The 25,900-nt window shown below is 42.1% G+C and overlaps 1 protein-coding gene and 1 long non-coding RNA gene across 5 annotated transcripts in view; one reads left to right on the top strand and one right to left on the bottom strand.

Annotated features, from left to right (window-relative positions):
- Positions 1–24,980, bottom strand: part of HADH (hydroxyacyl-CoA dehydrogenase) — a 45,950-nt gene extending 20,970 nt beyond the window's left edge. The window contains exons 1-2 of the mRNA XM_003929468.4: positions 24,754–24,980; positions 2,781–2,909 (exon numbers count right to left, since the gene is read on the bottom strand). Coding sequence (XP_003929517.1) covers positions 2,781–2,909; positions 24,754–24,885 — 261 coding nt within the window. The 5' untranslated portion in view covers positions 24,886–24,980. The remainder of the gene's footprint in view (positions 1–2,780; positions 2,910–24,753) is intronic.
- A 63-nt stretch (positions 24,981–25,043) lies between these two features.
- The window catches only part of LOC141584033 (uncharacterized), a 65,036-nt gene continuing 64,179 nt past the window's right edge, over positions 25,044–25,900 (top strand). For 2 of the 4 annotated variants that reach the window (XR_012516914.1, XR_012516912.1), the window contains exon 1: positions 25,275–25,695. This is a non-coding gene — a long non-coding RNA (uncharacterized LOC141584033). The other 2 variants (XR_012516913.1, XR_012516911.1) reach the window with 2 other exon arrangements.

Raw genomic sequence — 25,900 nt, 5'->3', positions numbered from 1 at the left:
TATGTCAACTAGGCAAAGCGAAACCTCCTCAGTGATGTCCCTGGCAGAGTGAGAAACCTCAGGGAGATAGACTCCTAAGGAGTAGTTAGCCAGAGCTGAGCAACTTGAGCACAGGGGTCATCCTTTTACCCTTAGGGTGTGGCTCAGAAACTCAGTTCAAGGAGACAATTAGCTGAAAGTCTGTAGCGTAAACAAGGAGAAAATGCAGGCTATCTGGGTCAAACCTACTCTGTCCTAGACTCCAACCCTCAGCCCAGGGCTCTTATAATCTCATCTGTCTCGATCCTCATCATAACATCCCCTGTGTGGTGTCCCACTACGGTTAAGAATATAAGGGACAGGTGAGAGATCTTAATCTGCCTGTGATATTTATTCTTGAATTTCATCAAAGAGAAGGTAAAATTATTTCCACCCTCACCTCTCTGGCTTTTAAAGGCCACTAGACACCGGGGAAAAATGCAAATCAAAGCCATAATGATAGCAGGACTTGGTAGCTTATGCCTGTAATCCCACCACTTTGAGAGGCCAAGGCAGGAGGATCACTTGAGGCCAGGAGTTTGAGAGCAGCCTGGGCAACAGCTTGACTCCATGTCTAAAAAAATTTTTTTTTAATTAGCCAGGTGTGGTGGCTCACATTTATAGTCCTAGCTACTGGGGAGGCTGGAGTGAGAGAATGGCTTGAGCCTAGGAGTTCAAGGCTACAGTGAGCTATGATCATGCCACTGGTCTTCAGCCTGGGTAGCAGAGCAAGACCCTATTTCCAAAAAAAAAAAAAAAAAAAAAATCCACACACACACCACAATGAGATACTACTTCACACCTAAGATGGGTACAATAAAAAACAAAACAAAACAAACATAGAAAATAGCAAGTGTTGGCCAGGATGTGGGGAAATTAAGACTTTTGTACTTTGTTGGTGGGAATGTAAAATACGTAAAATAGCGCAGTCACTATTAGAAAACAATTAGGTGTTTCCTCAGAAAGCTAAGTATAGAATTACCATACAACCCGGCAATTCTACTTGTAGCTATATAACCCAAACAATTGAAAACAGAGACTCCAAACCAATAGTATACCAATGTTTACTGCAGCATTATTCAAAATAGCCAAAAGGTGAAAACAACCCAATTCCATTAACAGACGAATGAGTGATATGGTTTAGCTCTGTGTGCCCACCCAAATCTCACCCTGAATTGTAATAATCCCCATGTGTCATGGGGGGGACCCAGTAGGATGTAAATTACGAAGGACAGCTCCCGTGCACATGCTGTCTCTCTTGCCTGCCACCATGGAAGACATGACTTTGTTCTTCCTTTGCCTTCCACCATGATTGAGAGGCCTCCCCAGCCACGTGGAACTATGAGTCAATTAAATCTCTTTCCTTTATAAATGACCCAGTCTTGAGTATGTCTTTATTAGCAATGTGAGAATAGACTGATAACAATGGGTTAAAAAAATATGGTATAAATCCAATGGAATACTAAATTGTAACATGGTAATAACCCAGTGGAATATTAAGTCTTAAAAAGGAATGAAGTTGTGACATGTTATAACCTGGATGAACCTTAAAAACTTTATGCTTAGTGAAATAAATCAGACACAAAAGGACAAATATTATATGATTCCACTTATATGAAGTATGAATGTGTGAGTGTAATTAATGCTACTGAATTGTATAGTTTAAAATGGCAAATTTTATGTTATATATATTTGACCACAATAATTTTTTTTTTTTTTTTTTGAGATGGAGTCTCGTTTATTGCTGTTTCCCAGGCTGTGTGTAGTGGTGCGATCTCGGCTCACTGCAACCTCCACCTCCCGGGCTCAAGTAATTCTCCTGCCTCAGCCTCCCAAGTAGCTGGAACTACAGGTCCTTGCCACCACGCCCAGCTAATTTTTTTGTATTTTTAGTAGAGATGAGATTTCACCATGTTAGCCAGGATGGTCTCCATCTCCCGACCTTGTGATCTGCCTGCCTCGGCCTCCCAAAGTGCTAGGATTACATGCATGAGCCACTGCGCTCGGCCTAAAAACATTTATTAAAAGCATCTTTATATACCACCTTGGATACCTGAAGTGAGAAACAACAAAAGTCCTATGTGTACTTTTCTCTGTTTGCATACAGAGAGAAATTCCATCCAAGCCCTAAGGAAATCAATTTTAAGTAACTTTAAAAAGGTGACAAAGGTAAATTAAAATTCGCTTGGGTGATTTGCGTTGGATTTCTAATTAAATGCAGAATCCTAAGTACACTGAAAAAGCAGCACAGTCCTCAGTCACCAGCTCCTTCTCATCCCACCATGCTGTTTTTTCCCAACCTCCACAGAGTTCCTCAAATTCTTCTATCTCTTCTGTTCCTGGTAAATTAAAATGATTCACTCTTAGTTTCTATAAATACCATATTTATTATATCATTCTCTTCTTAATTGTAGTATAAAAATTATCTTCCTGTTTGTTCTTCCTCCATCCTTTTAGCAAAACAAGTATTCTTCAATTCCAAATTCTCAATGTTCTTCTAGAATGAGTTCACCACCTGTACAAGCTTTCTTCTCAACCTTAAATTCCACCCAACAAAACGGTTATTGACTTCTCCTGTTTTGTAATCAGTACCCCCAAATGTTTCGTGATTATGTTATCATATAGATTTAAAGTTGTGGGAAAATGAGTTTTACACCAACAAACTGAAAACAGAAAGAAAGCAAGCCAGAAATCCCACATTGCCCTGCAAATGTAAAGAATTCAGACGACTTGTCTTAAAGACATCGATAATAAGAAATTACCTTAGGGTCTTCCGCAAACTTCTTCTTTGCCACTTTCCTAAGGCTTTCCTCAATTCCCTTTTTGGATTTTGCCAGGATGTCCTCTGTCTGGTCTACCAACACTACTGTGTGACCAGTTGCTGCAGCAACCTGGAACAACAAAAGAACAATTTCTTTTTAAAAGAAAAAAAAAAACCATAAAACACACATACACACACACACCCCACCCCAAAAAGCAGTAGCATTTTATATTCCACATGAACTCTACCGCCATTCCATTCAAAATACTGAGTCAACATATGATAAGCCAACATTAATTAAACACACATTTCTTGCCGGGCACTGTTCTAAAACTCTTTACATTGAATACAACAAATTCTCAAAACAACTGTAGAAGGTTAGGAAGCATCCCTATGGTCACTCAATGGGAAGACAGTGGAGCTGGAATCTCAATCAAAGTCCTGAAGGTCACGCTCTAAACGCTTCCCTGTACTGATTCTAACATTGCACTGTTCCATTCAGGGGCCACTAGGTACATGTGGCTATTTAAATTAATTGGAATTAAGTAAAAGTAAACATTTAGTTCCTCAGTGGCACTAGCCATATTTCAACGTGCTCAGCAGCCTGTTCCCAGAACACCCACTCCCCAGCCACTGTCCCTTTCTCCTTGGAGCTAGAGCCCCTTGTGTGACTTGGCCTCTTGGCCCTTCTCTTCTGCAGCTCTTAAATCAGCAACAGGTAAGACTTTAAACTCTAATAATGGTGGCAAAAAGACTCCTGTCCCCTAGGGCTATTTGGTGACAAGACTTCCATGAAAGTGAAGTCTTTGGGATCAGCTGATTTAGGATGGGCAATTCCCTGCCTTCACCATGCCACCCTGGCTGACGGAGGAATCCTAGGGTATGGGGTATGTTTAGTGAAGCTTCCCAAGCTCACACACAGCCAGCTTAGCTCAGTCATAGTGAGTGATAAATGAATCCCTATTTCATCACTGTCTGACAATAGCTTCAGCAAGGATTATGGAATAGGTAGCATGGCTAAAAACAGGCCATTAGGTCACCTTGATCACCTTAGAGGCACGTGTAAGTGAATCAGTTCAGGCCAGAGGCAAGAGGACAGACATGACCTAATACAATCATAAATGATGCAAGAGACTAGCAGAGCTGAGATGTCCCTCAGGATCTGAGAAGCGCCCTGCAGACGACTGTTCTGGAAACTCCTTGACATCAACCGTGTGCAGGAGAGGGGCAAGTTATCTGGAATGAACCTGCCCAGAAAAGAACAAGGAGATGACAAAAATAGTCCCAAACCACAGTTGTAATATAAGATTTTTGAAGCCAGGCAACAAAAATGCAAAAACAGAAAAACAATGAGTAAAAAAATAGAAACAAGGCTGGCTGCAGTGGCTCACGCCTGTAATCCCAGCACTTTGGAAGGCTGAGGCGGGCAGATCATGAAGTCAGGAGATCAAGACCATCCTGGCCAACATGGTGAAACTCTGTCTCTACTAAAAATAAAAAAATTAGCTGGGCGTGGTGGTGTGTGCCTGTAATCCCAGCTACTCAGGAGGCTGAGGCAGGAGAATTGCTTGAACCAGGGAGTCTGAGGTTGCAGTGAGCCAAGATTGCACTACTACACTCCAGCCTGGGTGACAGAGCGAGACTTGGCCTCAAAAACAAAACAAACACTGCAAAACAAAATAAGAAACATAAACAAAAGAACAAATCTAAAGGCAAAGACATTCAAATCCCAAGGCAAGGTTTCAAAAGAACAGTCTCCAAAATGGTAAGACAGGTTTAAGCAAGGTTATTTCAACTGCACTCATGGCTCCCTAAGGAAGCAGCACATAAGCGTGCTTATGTTTGAGCCTGCAGGCTGTATCAGCACCATCTGGGAACCAAGGCATAAAAACGCTCCCAGAAGCGAAAAGTCTGACAATCAAGACAGGGCAACTGGGGCAACGCGGGATGAATTTTCTTGATAAAAAGACAGAGGCAGGCAGGAAACTAGCCCATCAGCACAAACATTCCACAGGCTGCAGGCAGGCAGCAGGCAAAGACAAACAATGTCCCAAAAGCAAAACCCCATCAATCCAAACCAAGGTTTCCCCCTAAGTGACAATGGACCAAGATCCATCTAGCCAACGATTCAAATCATCTGATGCAAATTTGAACCTCCAATTCAGTAAATTCAATGTTAAAAAAAAAAAAAAAAAAAAAAAAAAAAAAAAAAAAAAGCAAGAGCAAATTTATTGCAGGAAAAACTTAACCTGGCAGGCTAAGACTGCTATCCTTAGAAAAAGGCCTGTTTGCAAGGTTGGCCCTTGGCTGGTATCTGAAACTTAAGATTCCAGGAGGGTTCCCAGCATTCCCTGATAAGTATGCCTTGCTGTGCCTAAACTGTGTGTGCAAACAATGCAGTTTATGCTGCATACCTGCTTTCCTTAAGAGAGTATGCAATTTTCAAACTTGCCAGGTAGAGGGTGTTACATTACCAATTCCAACAAAAATCCTGGACACCGAGTCTCTAATGAGCGTCCCTGTGTTAAAAGAAAAACCAAACTCTGTAACATATTTGAAAGAGATGTATTCTGAGCCAATATGAGGGACTATGGCCCAGAGAACACAGTCTCAAGGGGTCCTGAGAGAGTGTGCTGGAGGCGGGCTGGTGGGCAGTCAGGTTGGTTTGGTTTATCCAGTTTAGGAATATGAGAATTGCAGGTAACGTCATAAATCAATGCATAGTAGGTAAACATTGGTTTAGCCTAAACAGGTGGGATATCTTGAAGCTGGGGCTTACAATTCATTGGGTGTATTCAAAGATTTTCTGATTAGCAATTAGCTGAAAGAATTAAGCTATGTCTCAAGACTTGAAATCAGTACAAAGGAACGCTTAAATTAAAAAAGGGAGTCTGCTGTCACATGATGCTATATAAAATGTTGGAAAGTTAAGCCACATTATTGCAGGTTAATTTTAAAATCTGCTTAACAAGAGTGTGGTTTGTAGGGTGTGACTTAATGCTTGCCTGGCATGGTTTTAGGTCTCGTTTATACTTCGGTATTTCATTGCCACAAAGAGTCTGTTCTGTCAGTCTTTTGGTTTCTATTTTAATATGAATGCTGATCAGTTGTGCCTAAACTCCAAAAGACAGGGAGTTAGAATGAGGCGTGTCTGATCTCCCTTCCCATTATGGCTGGAAAGCCAGTTTTTAAGTTTTTTCTAGGGTCCCGTGGCCAACAGGGGGTCCTTTCAGTCAGTTAGGGACTTAGGATTTTATTTTTAGTTTACACCAGATAGACAACACTTCACATGTGCTGTCACAACTTGTTGCTAAGGGAACTGAGCATATCCTGTGTGACTCCACTGGGAAAGGACTCTCGGAAACTCTTGCCTGGTCTCCTCTGGACTTCACCCTACATACGGTTCCCCTTTGCTGATTTTGCTTTGTATCCTTTTGCTGAAATAAATTACAGTCATAGGTACAACTCTGTGTCCTAAGAGCCCTTCCAGTGATTCACCAGACCTGGTGGGGTATGGATGACTGGTGGGGAATCCCAATGCAGGACCAGGGAAATAAATCTCAAATCCCAGTTGGAGCTGTCGGAGATGGACAGCCTTGGAGAGCGACAGCTGACAGGCAGGAGTGATGGTCACTGATGGGGGTACATCATCTTCAAGGCTGGGGCAAGCAGAGATGCTGGCTTAGGAACGCTCCATTTTTATTTTGGCTTTGCTATCTGGCAGTCCTTCTGGAATGACACAAGTGATTTTCATTTTGTTCTTCTTAACTTCTGCCCTAGTTTATCCTTTGAATAGGCAAAGCAGGATTCCTCCCTGCCTAGGTACCAACCCACTTTCCCCCATTCACCTCCAAGAGGCATCCCTCAGGCCTTTTTAGCTCTTCAAGGAGTTGGGAGGAAGAGTCAAGCATATTTGGCACAAGATTGTGGCCCAGCTGAAGGAAACAGAGATGAAGAAAGACAAAAAGGGCAGTGTCCTTTTACTCTGGGAATTTATAGACCCACCAAGAAAACATGAACAAACCCACCCAACAACATAAGGCTCTATACATGAGATGTCAAAATAGAAAACGCCAAGTGAAAAATCCTGTCAGCCAGCAAATCTGAGAATGTGTAAGAGGAGGACACGTAGAATGAGCCCAACTTCCTAAGGAATAGAGTATTAATCATAAAGGGGTACAGCGAGTGAGGGATGTCACAGCCTTATTTCTAGAAAGCCATTTTCATAATTATAATCATATTGGACTGTGATTGTTACTGGGCATTTTTGGTTGTATTGCAGCTAAGCCATCATGCCAGCCTCATAATTACTTTTTTTTAAAAGCTGTAAGTAGAAACAAACCAAGAGAGGAAGTATCCTCAAATAACTCAGTAAAACATAAGAGACATGCACATTTATAAAAACACTAAAATACAGCCAAGAAAAACCACGGCCAAAAAGCATTTCCAGCCTAAATGCTAACTTTCCACTTCTAGCCAAAGTCTTCTGATAAACACCCCCAATTCCTACACCTCCACCCCTACATACAGAAGACACTGGGCTAATTCAGTTACTGTCTTTCTTCATCCTGCCATCCAGATGAGCACACCTGAGACAACCCACGTATGCAGACACTGGCCAAAAATGCAGCTATTAAATCAAGGCTCTCCAGACAATGTTCCAGGACAGCAAAGTGCACAGGTCAAATGATGTCTAAGTGACTGAGTGTGAAACCTTTGTCTGTATTCCCATCTCAGTCAGAATATACAGGAGAGCAAGGAGGGGCCACACCTAATAGAAGGGGAAAAGAACACATCTTTTCTCGAGTGCTACTAACTGATCATATTTCTGCTCTGCAGAATTTCCCTTGGCCTCATTCTTCCTCACATGTCTGAAAGGGGCTACATCTTTTTTGGGATCTTCAGCTCAATTTTTCTCCCTACCTCAGTTAAAAGGCTGGAGCATTTTCTGCAATTTTGAACTCTCTAAAATGTCTATACTTGCATATATGGTCTAGTGAGAAGGCAACAATTATATGCTGTAAATGGTTATTCCTGGCAAACTTTTTTAAAAAATTCTTTTTACTTCAGCTTTTCTTTCCTCAGTTATCTCACAAAGCTTCAGCAAAATACAAAGGAAATCTTACAGTGTAGACATTTCACAGACATAGAAAAGACACTCTTGCTTGAACCCAAAGTACATATGGTTAGGTCTGAAAGAAGAAAATACAGGCAATAAGAGAAATTTTAATTCTCCTTAAAATATTTTTCCATTTTATGGTAAATATCTGTGAGACAAGTCACAATTTATCGTGTTGCAATAAACTACCACTACAGCATAACTTCAAGTGATTTTAAGTTATAGTAGCATTTTCATTTCACGCATATGCAGAGATCAACCTGATCTAAAAGTGCAAGGTTCCCTGTCATTATTTCTTACAGTTATATCCTAGAGACAGAAGGTCAGCAACTTCTAAGGACAACTTTAAGTCGTAATCATCTTTACAAATCCCAGTGCCTGACCCATGACCCATAGTGAGCAATCAATGCAGGAACAACGTATAGCCTGATGCCTGGTACATATTACATGCTTAATAAAATACATACAGGATTATAGGTCCAATGTCCTTTGATTAATCTATCCACTTGGGGTTGGTGTTCATCTCCTACTGGTGTGTTAGTCTAAATGGGCTATCCAGAGATGGACTCAAGATATTAGGTAGGCTATTCCTTTCCTCCATGTGGATCATGAAAACTGTACAACTTTCATCCCAGAATGGTTCGACAGCCTAAGGTACTCTTAAGCATGGCTAGGCAGCCATAGGCCATCTGAAGACCACATTGTTTATTTCTGAATTATTAGTACACTTGTTTTATTTGTCCTATGAGACCCCCAAGAGCTGAGAGAGCCAACAGAAGGTAATCACTACGTACCCCCAGAAAGAAATTAAGTCTTTAAAAGGAAAAAAGGCAAACGCAGCAAAAATAAGAGGTGCCATGTACTGAGCATATGCCAGGCTTATAATCTGCATTTTCTAAGACTATTTCTGATTAATGCAACAACCCTAATAAAATTGACAATATCCCCATTTTGCAAAAGAAGAAATGGGATCAGAGAGTTGAGTCACTTGCCTGAGACCACTCAGTTTGTTAAGCCACAAAGCCAGGATTTTAATTCCAAGAATGCCTGGCTCCAGAACTTGTTTTCTTGTAATCTAGTTAGGGAAGTACAGGAAATGTTGCCTTATTTGCTGACACAACTAGCTTTCAAGGTACAATAACAATAAAATACCATGCTATGGAAATGTCATGTCATTTACTTTTTTTGTATGCTTTTCACCCCCACATCTTACTTGGCAACCATTATAGACCTGGTGACAATATTACTAAAAAGTTCTCCTAAATAACTCTATGACAGTTCTTCCCCAAACGGAAGTCCTAGTTAATAAAAGTCCTAATTAATAAAGTCCTAATTAATACACCTTAACAGTCTTGATGAAATTGGCATCACCATTCCATTTTACAGATGAGGAAAACTGAGGCTTACAGAGGTTAAATAACGTGTCTAAGGCCCCAGGTCTAGTAAGTGAAACTAATACAAACCCTCAACAAGAATCCTTCAGCTTCAATCAAATTAAAGTCACGGTAATAGCAAAAATTGCTTGATAAACAAGAGCACCTATCCAGACAAATGACAGTTTCCATGTCATCATTACTGATTATACCTTAATACTTTTGTAGTTCTAAGACAGGGTTCTCAAAGTTTGGGTCCTGGATCAGCAGCAGCAATCACCTGGGAACTTGTTAAAAATGCAAATTCTCAGAACCAGTGAATCAAACTCTGGGTAGGGCCCAGTGAACTGTGGTTTAGCAAGTCTTCCATGTGATTCTGATGCCTGCCAAGGTTTCAGAACCACTGCCCTAAGATCTATGCTTCAATCTGGCACAGATTAGAAACAACTGGGAATATTTAAAAAGCCCAAAACCCCACGCCTCACCTACAGATATTCTAACTCCTTTAGCCTGGGGTGGTGCCTAGGCATTGGTATTTTTAAAAACACTCCCAGATGCTGAGCACTGCTCTAAAATAACCTGTCGACCCTGACCCCTGTCCCCACCTACACCAGCCACTCCTGGGTTGCCATCTGTCTCCTCAAACCACTGGGAGGCCTTAAACCAATTGAGTTCCAAAGTCTTCCTATTGCTCTCTGAAAGTTCCAGACACTGCCCTGAAGACACTATTGGGAAGGCCTCCCCAACACATTCCCCAAGGAAAGGTCAGGCCCCATCAGGCCTCCTGCCCAGGACTCTTCACATCAGGGCCTTGCTCTGTCACTCCTACATAAAGCTTGCTTCTTAATTCCTTTCTTGAAGGTCAAGCCCTGCACTTGCTTCCCTGATTATGTTTCTTCCAGCCCCTTTCTCTGCAATAGTGCTGTTTTAGCCTTGACCTCTGGCCACACTTGTATCTACCATCCTCTGTACAGATCCTTGATGGTCACCTGCTCACTCCTGGCTGTCTACCCACCTTTGAGCTTGGGTCTTCCTTTCTTCTCCACAGGCTACAAGGCTGGGAGAAAATCCTGAACCTCCTAGAGAATAAATTTCTTGAAAGACTCCACAACCAACTGAAACCAGAGCCCACTGAGGTTTGCCAGCCTTAATAACAGCTCCCATAGACAGTGTGTTCCAAGTGCCAGACACCAGGCCCACCTTATCTTATTTTATTTAACCAGTTCTCCAAGGTCAAATGTCAATTTTAATGAAGCGTCACTTTACAGTAATGTAGTTTGTTCTCTTGAAAATGATAATTGTGATACTAAAATCTGGATTAAATGAGTATATGACTGTTTTTGATATTTTAAACAGCAAAATTCCTCCCAGTTACCATTATGCCTATAATTAATTATTCTTCCAGAGAGAGAATCCAGGCAACACATACATTTACAACATAAATACTGTACTGACCATTGTGAGGCTCCATTCTTTAACATTCGAAGTCCTAACACCAACATTATCAAAAGCAGCACAGAACAACCTAACCCAACATTACCAAGTGCTTGTAATTGCTCCATTCTCCCACCACTTTTCTCTCTTCAACTTATGGCAAAATGTCCTTGGAGGAGGCACTATGGCTTCACTTGGCACAAATAAGCAAATAAGCAAATAAGCAAATTTTAAGATTTTTTAATATAAGTTTTAGATCCCAAAATACCCTAGTTTGAAAAACAATGGGGATTCAGCTTCGACATAAATTTTGGAGGGAACACGAACATACTCATCAGAGTAGATTCCTCCACCACTACTGCTGCATGAAATTAGATAAAGTGGTCCCCCCTTACCTGTGGTTTTGCTTTCTGCAGTTTCAGTTGCCAATAGTCAACATGGTCCAAATATATTAAATGGGAAATTACAGAAATAAACAATGCATGTTTTAAATTGTATGTCATTCTGAGTAGTGTGATGAGACCTTGTGTTGTTCTGTGTGGGAGGAGAATCATGCCTTGGTCTAGCATATGCCCACTGTATACCACCCAAACCATTAGTCACTTAGTTGCTGACTGGGTTATCACATAAAAAATAAAAAACATAGTATATATAGGATTTGGTACTATCTGCACTTTCATGCATCCACTGAGGGTCTCGGAATGTACTCTCTCCACTCCAGTAAGGGGGGACTACTGTAGCTTATCAATAGTCTACTAAATTGCTAGTCAATGCCTGTTCTTTGGCTTCATCTTCTACTTCTACAGCAGCCCTGCACATTGCCAATGAAAGTTTCCTTTTTGAAACTCTTCAATTTCTTATCTGTCTGTTTCTTTTAGATGTATTAATTGACCTCTCTTGATCTTCCAAGCCTATAAACAAAGATATCCTTCAAGGTTGTGTTTCCAGTATCATTTCATTCTGAAATTCCAATCATTCTCACTTCCAACTGTGCCTGAAACCAAAATATTGTAAGCTACAGTCATCACCTTGACCCTAAAATCAATTCTCCTTGATCTTCATTAATAGCACCACTATTCTGCAGGTCACAATTTTCTGGACAACACTTTTTTCTTAACCCCAACTCTTAAATACTGTCCAAAAATTTCCATTATTCAGGCCCATTTCAAATGCTACCCTCTCCATGAAGCCTTTTTCCAAATGAATGCACTTTCTGTTTTGAAAACTCAGAGCTAGATATTTACTGCTCTTATTATACTACTTTACACCAAAGTAAACTGTACCATTTAGAGCTGTGTCTAATCTCTGCTCTTAGATTTAAAATCCCTTAATGGAAAAAAATTGATTTGGTCTTTGTATTCCTTAGTACTTATTACATGCCTTGAACATGACGGCTGTTCAATAAATAACTGCTAAATAACAAATGCTTTGGATGGTAGTAACCTGATTCTGTAGTCTTCCCCAGCCACACCACACGTCTCCGTCCTCTGTGCTATCTCATGGGTCTGTGCCCTTGCTCATGTGGTTTCCTCTACCAGACATGTCCCACTCCCTCATTTCTGCTTCAGAGACTTCAACTCGCCCTTCATAATTTAACATGAACACCATCTCTCCTCTGGTGAAACTTCTCCCAACTCTTAGTAGAGGTAATCACTTCTTCTTTGTGCCTCTACTGATTACAGATATGGAAGATCTTTTGTGCAGCACTTCAAATACTGAAAAAAAATAACTGGATGTGCAGCTGATGTGAACCACCAATGGCTGCTCAGTTATGTAATGGCAGCCCAGTCCCCAGGTTGTGAACCCAAGAGAGAAATAAAAACTTAACTGGTTATAGAATATGTCATGTCGTAAGAATCTGACCAATTTCAGAATGAAGCTTATAATCAACCAGAGCACAGGAGAAATCCCAGATGTGAAAGATGAATGATACACTTGAAATAGAAAAGCTGACCACACCAACCTTTTTTTCCTTTTTTTACAAATTGATATGTAATAGCTGTATACATTTTTGGGGTACATGTGATATTGATACCTGTCTACAATATGTAATAATCAAATCAGGGTAACTGGGATATTCATCACACTGAACACTTATCTTCTCTGCCAACACCAACTTTAGATGATGAACTCAAGATAGTAGAGAGAGACCTTTTCAAAAGAGCTGTTGCGTCACCCACTTTAGATTCTCAAGCTGTTGTTATCACAAATCTCAATATAGGATAGTTAGGCACACTCCTATCTGCAGCACAACCAGGATTTCCAATAAATAAAAATCATAAACATATAAAGGCAGTACAATGTATACATGTATCTTTTTTTAACATAAGCTTTTTAAATGTCCTTTGTCCCTTAGCATAAGATATACAGATACATATGTGTGTGTATACACACACACACACACACACACACACACACACACACATACACACTGTATGTCATATCATATCTTAAGAATTTAAAAACTATACTTTAAGGTAAAGCATATTAACTATTAAAACTTTCATCTGTTTCAGATCAAATCCCACATATCACAGGTAGGCTGTCTGTGCCTTCATTACAATTCGTTGTTCATACCTGTATTTCTTCCACTAGACAACAGGCTTCTCAAGAGCAGCCATTACATCTCACCTTTCACCTGCCCTGCTGTCTAGCACAAGGGAGATACTTCATACTCATGAAATGAACAAATGAATGACAGAGCTATTTTTTCATAAGCCTCAATTTGTAAATTATTTTAGAAATAAGTTTGCAATTAGTCATGACTGGTTTTGTTGCTAGAAATCTTCACGACAAACTTTGCGTAAGCTTCAAGTTACTTTAAAACTATAAGAAATCACATTATCAGTTTGAAAAGGACAGTAAGAGAAAAAAGGAGCTAATAGCCAGAGTCTTTAGTCAATTACCAAGTGGGAAAAAAGTCTCTCTCTGTTATTTTGGTGAGCAGATTGACTACTTTCTGGTACTGGTGGTTGTAACACTAGGTAGACGGGGAAATGGAGGGCAGCTGTTATGTGTTGCCTAAAGCAAGATCAATACTCTGTGCGGTATCCAGCCCTGTGATTTCAAAATGGATGTGTGCTTAATTCACTCCAACATATGAATGTGTCTTATACCTTTCATTAAAGAGGCTGTGGGTAAGGCCAGAGGCATGCCAACGCTGTGTCTGTGCCTGTCTGTCAGAGGCACATGTATGAGTCAGGTCAGAGATGGCCACAGACACACAAACTTACTGCTCTCTCATATGGGTTTCTTCTCTATCACAGAAGAGAAACTAAGACACCTAGTTTCTCAACTACTTTAAGAGACTGGCAAAAACATTTATTGTTCAGGTTTATTAGCTACAGATAATCAGGATCATCAACTTTAAGAGCAGGAAGATAACACAGAAATCATTCAGTGTGGTACCTCTCAAATATGTTAGCCATGAACTCCTTTCTCCGTAAGAATGAATATTGAAGACCAATATGTAAAACAAGGGTCAAAGAAGAAATCTTTGCTAACCTTCTGGAAACCATGAAGGAGATTCATGGAACCTCTAATGTCCATCACAGTATAATGCAAAAGCCTCTGATCTATTCATACCCATCAGGATGGCTATTACCGAAAAAAAAAAAAAAGAAAAAAACAAGTGTTGACAAGAACATGCAGAAACAGGAACCCTTGTGCATTGCTGATGCACTGTAAAATGGTGCAGCTGCTAGGGAATACAGTATGGCAATTCATCAAAAATTTAAAAATAGAATCAGCGTATGATCCAGTGAATTCTACTCCTAGGTGTACACCCCGAAGTACTGAAAACAGCCACTTGAATAGCTATTTGTACAATCATGTTCAAGAAGCATTATTCACAATAACCAAAAAATGTATATAGCTCAAGTGTCCATTGATGGATGAATGGCTAAACAAAATGTGGTCTATACATACAATGGAAGATTACTCAGCTGAAAAAGGAAGGGGATTCTGGCACATGCTACAACATGGATGAAACGTGAGGATAGCATGTTAAAATAGGCCAGTCACAAAAGGACAAATATTTTATGAGTCCACTAGTATGAAGTAACTAGAATAGTCAAATTCATAGAAACAAAGTGGAAGAGTGGTTGCCAAGGGATGGGGGCAGGGGAATGGGGAGTTGCTGTTTAATGGGTACAGAGTTTCAGTTTTGGAAGAAGAAAAGAATTCTGGAGATGAACAGTGCTGATGGTTACACAACACTTAATGCCACTGAACTCTACCCTAAAAAATGGTTAAGTAGGGCTGGGCACGGTGGCTCACACCTACAAACCCAGCACTTTGGGAGGCCAAGGCGAACAGATCACCTGAGGCCCAGAGCTTGAGACCAGTCTGTCCAACATGGCAAAATGGCCTGCTTCTATTAAAAAATACAAAAATTAGCTGGGCATGGAAGTGCACACCTTTAATCCCAGCTACTTAAAAGGCTGAGGCACAAGAATTGCTTGAACCTGGGAGGTAGAGGTTGCAGTGAGCCAAAATTATGCCACTGTACTCCAGCCTGGTGACAGAAAGAGACTGTCTCAAAGATAATAATTTAAAAACAAAAGATTAAGAGGGTAAATTTTATGTATATTTTATCACAACTGAAACAAAAACAAACCTAAAATTAGCTGGGTATGGTGGCACATGCCTGTAATCCCAGCTACTTGAAAGGTTGACGCAAGAAAACTGCTTGAACCTGGAGGCTGAAGTGAGATGAGATTGTGCCCCTGCTCTCCAGCCTGGGTGACAGAGCGAGGCTCTGTCTCAAAAGAAAAAAAAAAGAAAAAAAGAAAAGATATGTTATACATATAGGTAATAGTGTTCCATCTGAAATGCAATTCTGTGCGAGGTACTTCTGTCTGTGTCACTTACTCCACCAAACTTCCATGGCTCCCCATGACCAGAGAATAAAGCTTAACTTCTACAAAAGCCATTCAAGGCCCTTAAAGGACTGGGATTCACCTCCTCTCCAGACACACCACTCACTCACTGTTGCCTGATGCATGACAGCCTTAACATCACCACAAGGCTGGTAGCTCCCTACATCTGCCTCTCAACTCCAGCCCTTCTCTTGGCCTCACCTTCTCCCCAACTTGACCTGTTAACTGAGCCTAAGAATCATTTCCAGGTGGTAAGCCTACTCCCCAAGATCCTCTCAGCCCCAAGCTAGGTGTCCCCCATGTACCCTGTAACATCTCTGCATCCCTGTTAGGTAGGTAATACGGCACCTACCAACCTGTGTTGTAGTAAACTGAACTCCTCTACTGTAGGCTCCTGACCAAATGTCATTCATCTCTGTACACTGAGAACCTAGACCCTGCCTGGCTGTGGCTAGCCCTCAGGCAATGTTGACTAAACAAACACATTTGTTGGTAAAGCCAAGATGAGATCTGGTGGCTCTTTCCACTGCTACAGCTGATGGCTTCTCCTGATAATGTGAGTTCTTATTTAGAAAAGAACTGCATGTATCTTAGATGCAAAGAAACAAGTAACATTCTCCTGAGTTATCCAATACCACCTGAGTTATTGCCAACTTTCTGGGATGGAGAAGGCAGTGGAGGAGTGAACCAAAAAAAAAGAAAAGCCTTCTTTTTCTCCTTTCATAGACATCCATTATTTTTATAAAAAATGAGGAAGAGTCTTCCTGGCAGTTTAACTTGAGTGACCATAATTTAAATTAACCCACTGAGAACTCATGTTTTATATTCAGTGACCTACAAACTGGAAAGACCTTGAGGACAGGGAGTCTGCAATGGAAAAAAAAATTATTTGAAGGCTATGTCCTCAGCTCCATGACTTTTTAGGCCTGGTGGAAGACAGCCTTAGCCAGAGAGGAACTATTTTTAGACATGAGTGCTTCAGAGCTATAAAAATAGGCTAAGTGATTAGCACACTTGTCAAAGCCCCAGAGTACTCTGACCACAGGACCAAGTAAATATAGCAAGCAGAAACATGCTGGATTTATACATTTTTTAAGTCTATCAACAAGATCTGAAGCAGCTTTCTCTGAAGCACAACTTGAGTGGTGAGTCTATGAGACCTACATCAACTAGTGTGGTGACTGGTCTCCCTCCCATCTCCTTCAACAGTTCCACTGGATGTCCCATGTGCCCAGACCTTACAAGGAAGGCCACCGTTTTCATCAATGTCATGCTTTCTCTGGAAGATCCCAAAGTTGTGTGAACTATCTACCACACCTGATTACTGACTTCCTCCAGATCCCCAGGATAAGTAGACTGAGTCAGAGTCCCTGAGGCCAACTACGCTTTAGAGGCTGCTGCACCTTCATAGCAAAGGCCGCCCTTAATGGTTCTCGTGGTTTGCTCCAGAGAGGAAAAAGTCATAGGTCAGTTGCATCTCTCAGGGCTGGCACTTCTGGGTTTATGATTGTCTCTGGTTGTGTAATATCTCGAACTCTGCCATCAGCACAAGGTGTCTTCCCTGACTTCAACAATCGGCAGAAGGTGTTCTGTTGAGGATGTCAATCACCACCACCAGCACAACCAGCTGATTTGTTCTTTTTTTTTTCTTTGAGAAGGAGTCTTGCTCTGCTGGCCAGGCTGCAGTGCAGTGGTGCAATCTTGGCTCACTGCATCCTCTGCCTCCTGGGTTCAAGTGATTCTCCCACCTCAGCCTCCTGAGTAGCTGGGACTACAGGCATGTGCCACCACGCTTGGCTAATTTTTGTGTTTTTCGTAGAGACAGGGTTTCACTATGTTGGCCAGGCTGGTCCCGAACTCCTGACTTCAAGTGATCTGCTCGCCTTGGCCTACCAAAGTGATGGGACTACAGGTGTGAGCCACCACACCTGGCCTGGTCTGTTCTCAAAACAGTTAAATTAATTGACCAGCCTCCTTTATTAGACTTCAAGTTTTACATTTCAAAAAGTATTTCTAAAAGGCAAAGCAAATATGTCCCCATTTTTAGACTAGAATTCTGTTATATAATTTGTTTAAAAAATTCAGTAAGCATATAGGTTTCATTATTATGAAACCCAGACAACCTCTCCCAGACTTCTCACCACTCACAAATTCTGAAAAGGGAAAGGGATAACCAGACATGTCAACAGCATCAACCCGGTCTTAGGTTATATTTAAGAATCTCTGGAAGACACTGGACATTTTCCGGGTAGAGGAGAATTAGAAATCCAAACATCTCTCCAGGAAGACTAATATGACAATGTTTGTCATGATGAGCGAGTTTTTTTCTTTTAGTTTTTGCTGAAAGGACGAATTAAGAGGCTCCCATGACAATTCAGGTTAACACACCTGGTCTAGAAACTGCAAATTGGAGGGCAGAGGAAACAGCCTTCCCTGGACAGAAGTTATAGAGCCTTTTCTGGTAACGGAGACACATATTGTGACCTCCATCTTCAGAGTACATGTGGCTGGACAAACAACTGCGGTAACAGGAGGAGCAAGCTCTCTGGAAAAAGTTGGAGGGGTGAGAGGGAAGGAATATAATGAATTAGAGCTTGGCAGGTGTATTTGAGTCTACCATGGGCAGAAGGATAGCAGCACAGCATCCTGATGGAGACGACCAGCAGGTGACTTAACTTTTTAGTCCAGAGACAAGGAAACATCAACAGTCCAACAAAGAATTAGGGATGCACTGATTCCAGGGAGCCACAGAGGATCCCCTGCCATGGATGCCACACTCCCACAATGCAGCACAGGACAGAGGTGCAGGCAGAAATGAATTCAGCCTTGGGGATTTACAGGCAGCAGAACAGAAGAGAGACTCAAGTTCTGGTCCTGGCTCTGCCTCTGACCCTTGACTCCAGGAACCATCTCTGCAGGGGTGATTATTATAATGGTCATATGAAATGAAAGAAATTAAAATTCTTTGATCAGGATAAAGGGTCATATTTTGCAGAGTGGTTTTAGCTCTATAAAAACCAGTAGACTATCTTTCTCATCAATCTATGTTAAGTCTTAACATCTTTAGAATTGTTGGAACTCACTATAACAAATCTCTTCAGACAGTTAAGACAATTTAAGAGAAATCCTCATTAGATGAGGTGTGATGGGTCTATTTGAAAGCAGCTAATATTTATCAGATACTAATGTTATTCTAGGAACTTGTGTATGAGTTCATTTAACTTTCACAACTGTGAGGTGAGTCTCATTATTCCCTAAGTAAAGAGGCAGAGAGGAGTTAAGTGATTCACCGAAGGTTCCTGAAGGCAGGATAGGAAGGCTAGCAACTAAACCCTGGCAGGGACCTCATAGCCTGTACTTTTGAGCTTAGAATACCACTACTAGAAAAAATCCCACCACGAACATAACAGGGGGAGCCACAGAGAGCAGCCACATTATCTTCCTGTGATCCCAGTAGAGCTAGAGATAAAGATAAGCTACCACAGATAAGGAAGAAAGAAGGGAGAGGGAAAGAAAGAACACAGTCAAGCAAGGGGCAAGTGACTGAAGCTGGAGGCAGGACACAGCAGGAAAACACCAAAACCCGACTGAATGAAGTGCCACTTCCACTCTACAAAATGTTCAAACATATGCCATAGCATTATTTTCTGTTGCCTGTTAGCCCTACCTCTTCTACCTTCTGGAAATGACAGTATCTCCAATCCCACCCCAAGTCCAATAATTAATATGCTAATAGAGGGTGGTGCTACATCTCAGTACCTCAACCAAGAGCAGAGAACAGCCCAACAAAGATTAAGCAACAACTTGGGATGTGGGGGAAAAACATGACAGACACATCTGACGCCCTTGAGGAGGAATGTAATAACTGGGAATACAAATATTCCCTCCAAAGTCAAAGGACAGCCGGCTGGGTACAGTGGCTCACGCCTATAATCTCAGCACTTTGGGAGGCCGAGGCAGGAGGATCACGAGGTCAAGAGATTGAGACCATCCTAACCAACATGGTGAAACCCCATCTCTATTAAAAATACAAAAATTAGCTGGGCGTGGTGGTGGGTGCCTGTAGTCTCAGCTACTTGGGAGGCTGAAGCAGGAGAATTGCTTGAACTCAGGAGGCGGGGGTTGCAGTCAGCTGAGATCGGGCTACTACACTCCAATGTGGTAACAGTGCAAGACTTCGTCTCAAAAAAAAAAAAAAAAAAAGAGAGAGAGAGCTTACAGCCAGGTAATTGTGCAGGTCTCCTGTGATCCTGAAACTTCTCCTAGGTAGGTGTCTGCACTGCTTTTCAAGCAAACTTCAACAGAGTTATAGAAAAGAATAAAGCTAAAAAAAAAAAATACGAAAAAACTCTGATCACTCTCCTTTTCAACATCAGAAAATGAAAATGCAGAGTTTGGGGCAAGTAGAAGACATGAGAGAACAAATCTAGCGGTCAGGGAGAAGCTTTCAGGTCTACCTGAATTCTTATCAAGCATGGCAGAGCAACACAAAATGGCTACAGCTTAGCAGGCTCTCCCTGCTCTTACTTTGTTTTTAATAGCCAAAGAACCTCTCTCTCTAGAAAAAATATGCACCTTTTGCTTTTTAAAAGGGAGAAAACCCAGCACTTCCAGAGGCAAAGGTGGGCGGATCACCTGAGGTCAGGATTTTGAGACCAGCCTGGCCAACATGGAGAAACCCTGTCTCTACTAAAAATTCAAAAATTAGCTGGGTGTGGTGGCATACACCTGTAATACCAGCTATTCAGGAGGCTAAAGCAGGAGAATCGCTTGAACCCAGGAGGCAGATGTTGCAGAGAGCTGAGATCACATCTCTGTTCTCCCGCCTGGGTCACAGAATAAGACTGTCAAAAAAAAAAGGAGAGAGAAAAAAAAGCAAGCTTTTAGAGAGAATAACCTACTCCCAACCCCCTTTAAGATCCAAATTTTGTCACTTCCTCTAAGGAGTGTAGTGCACTAAAGTGTACCGGAGAGAAGGTGAAGTATCTGAAGTGGAACATCTGAAGTGCCTTGTTCCCAGGGAGCCCACTGGCTACTACAAGTAATCTAATGAAAGCTATGCATTCTCTCTGGGCTCCTCATATGAAAAAAGGCAATGTATGAAGTAAAGCTTAGAAAGGATTCATTACTGGAAAAATGCACACAGCTACTAGCTTTCTTCTTTTCTTTTTTTCCACCTTTATAAAGCAAAAAAACAACTTGTCCCCCACTCAAGGCTTATTTAATCCTATAAGCTTCTTTGCTGACCTAAGTATCCAGTGAAAATAAATTAGCAATCAAAACCAAGTCAGAAGTGTACAATAAGCAAACACATGAAACAAGTTAACTTTAAATATTAATCTGCAGTCTAAGGGATTTTTTAAAAAAATTTTAAACAAACAAAAGAAATGACAGGCAAAGTAGATACTGTCGGAAAATACACATGTACAAATGGCCTGTGCTCTGATCAAATGTAATTAAGCATTGAACTTACCTGTCTTACATTGCTTAATTGCTTGAGAAATGCATCAGGCTCCCACAAAATTATAAGTATTTTTTCATCTTGCTCAGCACAAACTGGAACACGTGTTTAAAATGACAAATAAAACTATTAAAATTATAAGCAGAACTGCACCTTGACTAACATTTAAAACTACATGAGAAAGTTCAAGAAAATTAAGCTAATGCAAATTAGTAGCATAACCTCGATACTAGTTCTTGATTAAATTTTTATGGCTTTACTAAGGTTTAACAATAAAATGGGGAGTAGGTAAAAACTATTCCCCCTCTTTTCAGAGGCCCCTGAAAGAACAAATTGCAGCATCAGCTGGTATGTGCATTCAAGATTAGGCAAGATTGAACAGGGAATCATGACCAACATGCTCCATCTAAACATTACAGGCCTACCTCAGCAGCTATTATCAGGATGGGAGTGGATATGAGGGGAAAGGAGCAAAAGGACAAGGACAATCACAATGAAGATAATAATTATTATTTTTTATTTTTATTTTTTTGAGACGGTCTTGCTCTGTCACCAGGCTGGAGTGCGGCGGTGCATTCTTGGCTCACTGCTACCTCTGTCTCCTGGGTTCAAGTGATTCTTCTGCCTCAGCCTCCTGAGTAGCTGCGACCACAGGCACGTGCCATGATGCCTGGATAATTTTTTTGCATTTTTAAAAGAGACAAGGTTTCACCATATTGGCCAGGGTGGTCTCTAACTCCTGACCTCATGATCTGCCTGCCTCAGCCTCCCAAAATGCTGGGATTACAGACATGAGCCACCACTCAAGGCCAAAGATAATTATTATAAAGACAGTTAACTTTCTGTGAACTGTTATTATGTGCCAGACACTGTGTAAGTGCTTGACATATGCTAATTCATTCAATTCTCTCCCTACAGGGCCAGTACTAGTATTAGTCCTACTTTAGAAATAAGAAAACCAAGACACAGAGGTAAAGTAACTTTTCTATGTTAACACAGCATGAGGCAGAGCCAGCATGCAGACCATCCAACTTCCTATACTGAACTGTAGCCCATCTGTACTCAAAACACATCACCTAATTAGTCTCTGGCACTCAATAAGCAGAACAGATTTACCCTATGCCAAAAGCTGTTGGTCAAGGAGCATAAAGAATGAAGCAATACTGCCTAGAACTGCATGCTACTGGGTAGAGTGCAAAACCAGATCACCTAAACCAGGCGTCCCCAAACTTTTTACACAGGGGGCTAGTTCACTGTCCCTCAGACCTTTGGAGGGCTGCCACATACTGTGCTCTCTCACCGACCACCAATGAAAGAGGTGCCCCTTAACGAAGTGCGGTGGGGGAGCCGGATAAATGGCCTCAGGGGGCCGCATGCGGCCCGCGGGCCATAGTTTGGGGACGCCTGACCTAAACCACTGGAAAAAAACATTGCTCACAAACGTTTTACAGGAAAGATGGTTTCCTTTCACAGGATTTAGAGCTGTCAACTAAAGTAACTGAGGTTCTTCCAAACTGTGTGACATAAGGATGAACCTACTGTTTCTTATGGTCATCCACTTTACAGACTTCTGGTCTCTATAAGCTTTCAGAATGACATTTCTATTCTGTGTCCAGCCTATGGCATAAACAGCTTTTTTTCCCTTAAGTTTCAAAAGGCACTTCTGGTCCAACTACTCAAGGGTTTGATTGACAAGCACAAGCCATTAATGTCAACCATTTCTCCTCCCTCCTTTAGCAGGTGAAAGCTCCAACACTGTACCCATAATTGTAGGTGTTGCCCCTCTGCCTTTTAACGGAACACAACGTCCTTTTTTGGCCAATAATGGATGTAGCATTCCACAAACTGAGCACCCCAATTTTCTACAAAAGTTGAAGTGATACTTTCTACTTAGTATCTAATCCTTTTCCACTGCTGCTGTCTTCAAGGACACCAGCCACAAGTTTCTGGACCCATTTCCTATAATGTTACTGGGCTGCTTAAGGCCCTAATGTCTTGTTACTAAGATGTTGTTAAAATGTTTTTAAACAAACACATTGTTCTATTTCTGCCCACAAGAAATCTCACTCCCACAGATTTGGGAGATTTTGGTGGAGCCTGGGAATACAAATATACTCAAGGTAAACTTTCTTTTGAGTACAAAGCCTGGAACTTTTAGGTTAAAGGGAGTTACTCCTCCCAGCCCACCTACAACATAGATTATGGAGATACTATAATCTAGTAGCCAGAGGCAATGATAAATAAAACATTACAGGAATATAGATTTTAGAAGACAATGCAATCAAATAAAAATGTTGCAAAAAAACTTGCAAGGAGGAGAAAATTGAGATATATAATACCTAACAGCAAAGGGTTTTTTTTGTTTCTGTTTTTAAAAAGCAAGCATGAAAGAGTAGACTTGGTTGGGAACAATATTGAAAAGCAAACTCTCTCATGACTGTAGCCACTGTAGTACTGTCCCTAAGAAAAATTAGATGACTATAACTGCCTTCCACAACAAAACAAATTGCAAAGGAGTGAAATGCTAATATAATCAGCTAGGAAATGAAAACCATGGTTCTCCAATGTGAGCTGAAATGGAATAATTTTTTTTTTTTTAATTACAACCATTATAGTACCCAGGTAATCAATCACGCGCACAACTGGGCCTGAATCACAGCCCAGCAGAGCAGTGGAAAAGTCCTGAAGATGCACAATGGATAAGAGGCTTGTTCCGGCTGGACGCGGTGGCTCACACCTGTAATCTCAGCACTTTGGGAGGCCAGGCGGGCAGATCACCTGAGGTCAGGAGTTCGAGACCAGCCTGACCCAAATAGTGAAGCCCTGTCTCTACTAAAAATACAAAATTAGCCGGGCGTGGTGGTGGGGACCTATAATCCCAGCTACTTGGGAGGCTGAGACAGAATCACTTGAACCCGGGAGGCGGTGGTTGCAGTGGGCCGAGATCGCGCCATTGCACTTCAGCGTGGGCAACAAAAGCAAAACTCCGTCTCAAAAAAAAAAAAAGAGAGAGAGAGAGAGAGAGCGCCTAGTTCCGCAGCTTTATCCGACCCTCCCACTGTCCTCAGCGCCAAAATCGCAAGCTCAGAACTCTGCACAGACAACATTATGTCAAAGGTCAAAACCAAGACTTCAGCAAGCTTCCTTAGGTGACTTTACAAAGTGCTGCAAAAGTCATGTCTATTATTATTCTTTACAACTCGACAAGCGAAGGAAACACCGGGGAGAGCCGTTTGGGAGAGAAAACTACTTTGACAGACTACACGATTACAAAATAAAAGTTTTAAAAACTGAAAAAATAAAATTAAACTGATCACAGTTCATGTATCTGGCAGCAAACTCCCGTTGGAGCCGAGCAGCGGCAAACGCGTTATGCCTGAACTTTGTGCACATGTAATTCTTTCTTCTCTCGCACGGCCCGGTTCCAAATACATTCACCGCCCCTCTCCACCGAACCTTCATCGAGCCTTGAGGGCGGCCAGAATTTTCCAAACGAGTTAACTCAGGATTGGCCCGGAACCCTCAATTTTGAGGGGAGTGAGACTTGCGCCCTCACAGGCCCAGACGCGTTGTATTTCAACTACATCGGGGAGGCGCGGTGTGAAAACTCCCGGGGGTCGCAGGCCCCTCGCGGCCAGCCCCCCCGGAGCCTCCACCTCGGGCTGGGCGGCCAAGCGCGTGGGCACGCGGCAGGGAGGGCCGCTCACCTGGGCGATGCCGGAGCCCATCAGCCCGCCGCCGATGACCGTCACATGCTTGACGATGATCTTCTTGACTGAGGCCGAGGCGGTGGACGAGGAGGACACGGAACGTACGAACTGCCTCGTGACGAAGGCCATGGTGCGGCAGCAGCGGCGACAGCGACAGGACGCGGGAGCGGAAAGCGCGCCCGGCGGGCAGCTAAAGACCGTCAGCCTCTGGGGGCGGGGACTCTAGCTGCCCCGCCGCCCGCGCGCCCCGGGCGTCGCCGTGACGTCACTAGGGGCGGGGCGGGGCCTCGAGGCCCGCTCCGCCCATTGGCCTGGGTCGCCCGGGACCGCTTTCTAACGTCCCGGCGCCGCGCGGGTAAGAGTGCGCGGGCTCGCCGCTGTCTGCCGCCGCAACCCTGGGTGGGCACGAGCTTGGGACCTACTGAGCAGCGGGACTTGGCGGCTGGCGTTCTGGTGTGGGGCCGAGAGCAAACCCTTCTGAAAAGCCACTGGCCCGTTCTTAAATGAAGTGAGTGGTGTTGACTTTGTAAATGCTGTCCTTTGATGCGTGTGCATATCTAGTCTCTAAAGAAATAGGTGCTGCTCAAAATGTGCACCCCTGGTTGATGTTAACAAATAACCAATTCGGGATTATTTAAATCCCGTGGACAGTGATTGTTTACCCTAAAAGGGAAAGAAATTTAGACTGCAAACACCAAAAACCAATGTCTAGCGACCCATGAGTTCCAGTGCAAAAAATCAGGCTCAGGGAGGGTAAAGGAAGAGTTGACCTTTAGTTACCCATCTTGAAATTGGAGGTCTGTCAGTGCAGCGAACGTGTGGACGATTTAGCATCATAGAGCAACCTTTGTGGAATGACCAATACTATGAGAAACGCATAGGAAAGAAATGTCAACTGATGGAGGACTTGATTGCAACTTGGTCAGTCTTCTCACTCAGGTAAATACTTTCTCATTACTGTTACCTTAGTGACATAGGATTTTTATTAATTTCTTTGCTTTATGTTTAAATAGTGTTAACAAAAACCTTAAACAAATTAAGTTTGGCAGAGTTTATCTGAGCAAAGAAACCGTGAATCAGATAGTACCCTAAACCAGTAAAAGGTTCAGAGAGCTCCAGCCAGTAACAGTGGGCAAGCAGTGTT

The sequence above is a fragment of the Saimiri boliviensis genome, chromosome 3, assembly GCF_048565385.1.
Source record: "Saimiri boliviensis isolate mSaiBol1 chromosome 3, mSaiBol1.pri, whole genome shotgun sequence".
Classification (NCBI taxonomy): domain Eukaryota; kingdom Metazoa; phylum Chordata; class Mammalia; order Primates; family Cebidae; genus Saimiri; species Saimiri boliviensis.
This window is presented reverse-complemented; position numbering and strand designations above follow the sequence as displayed.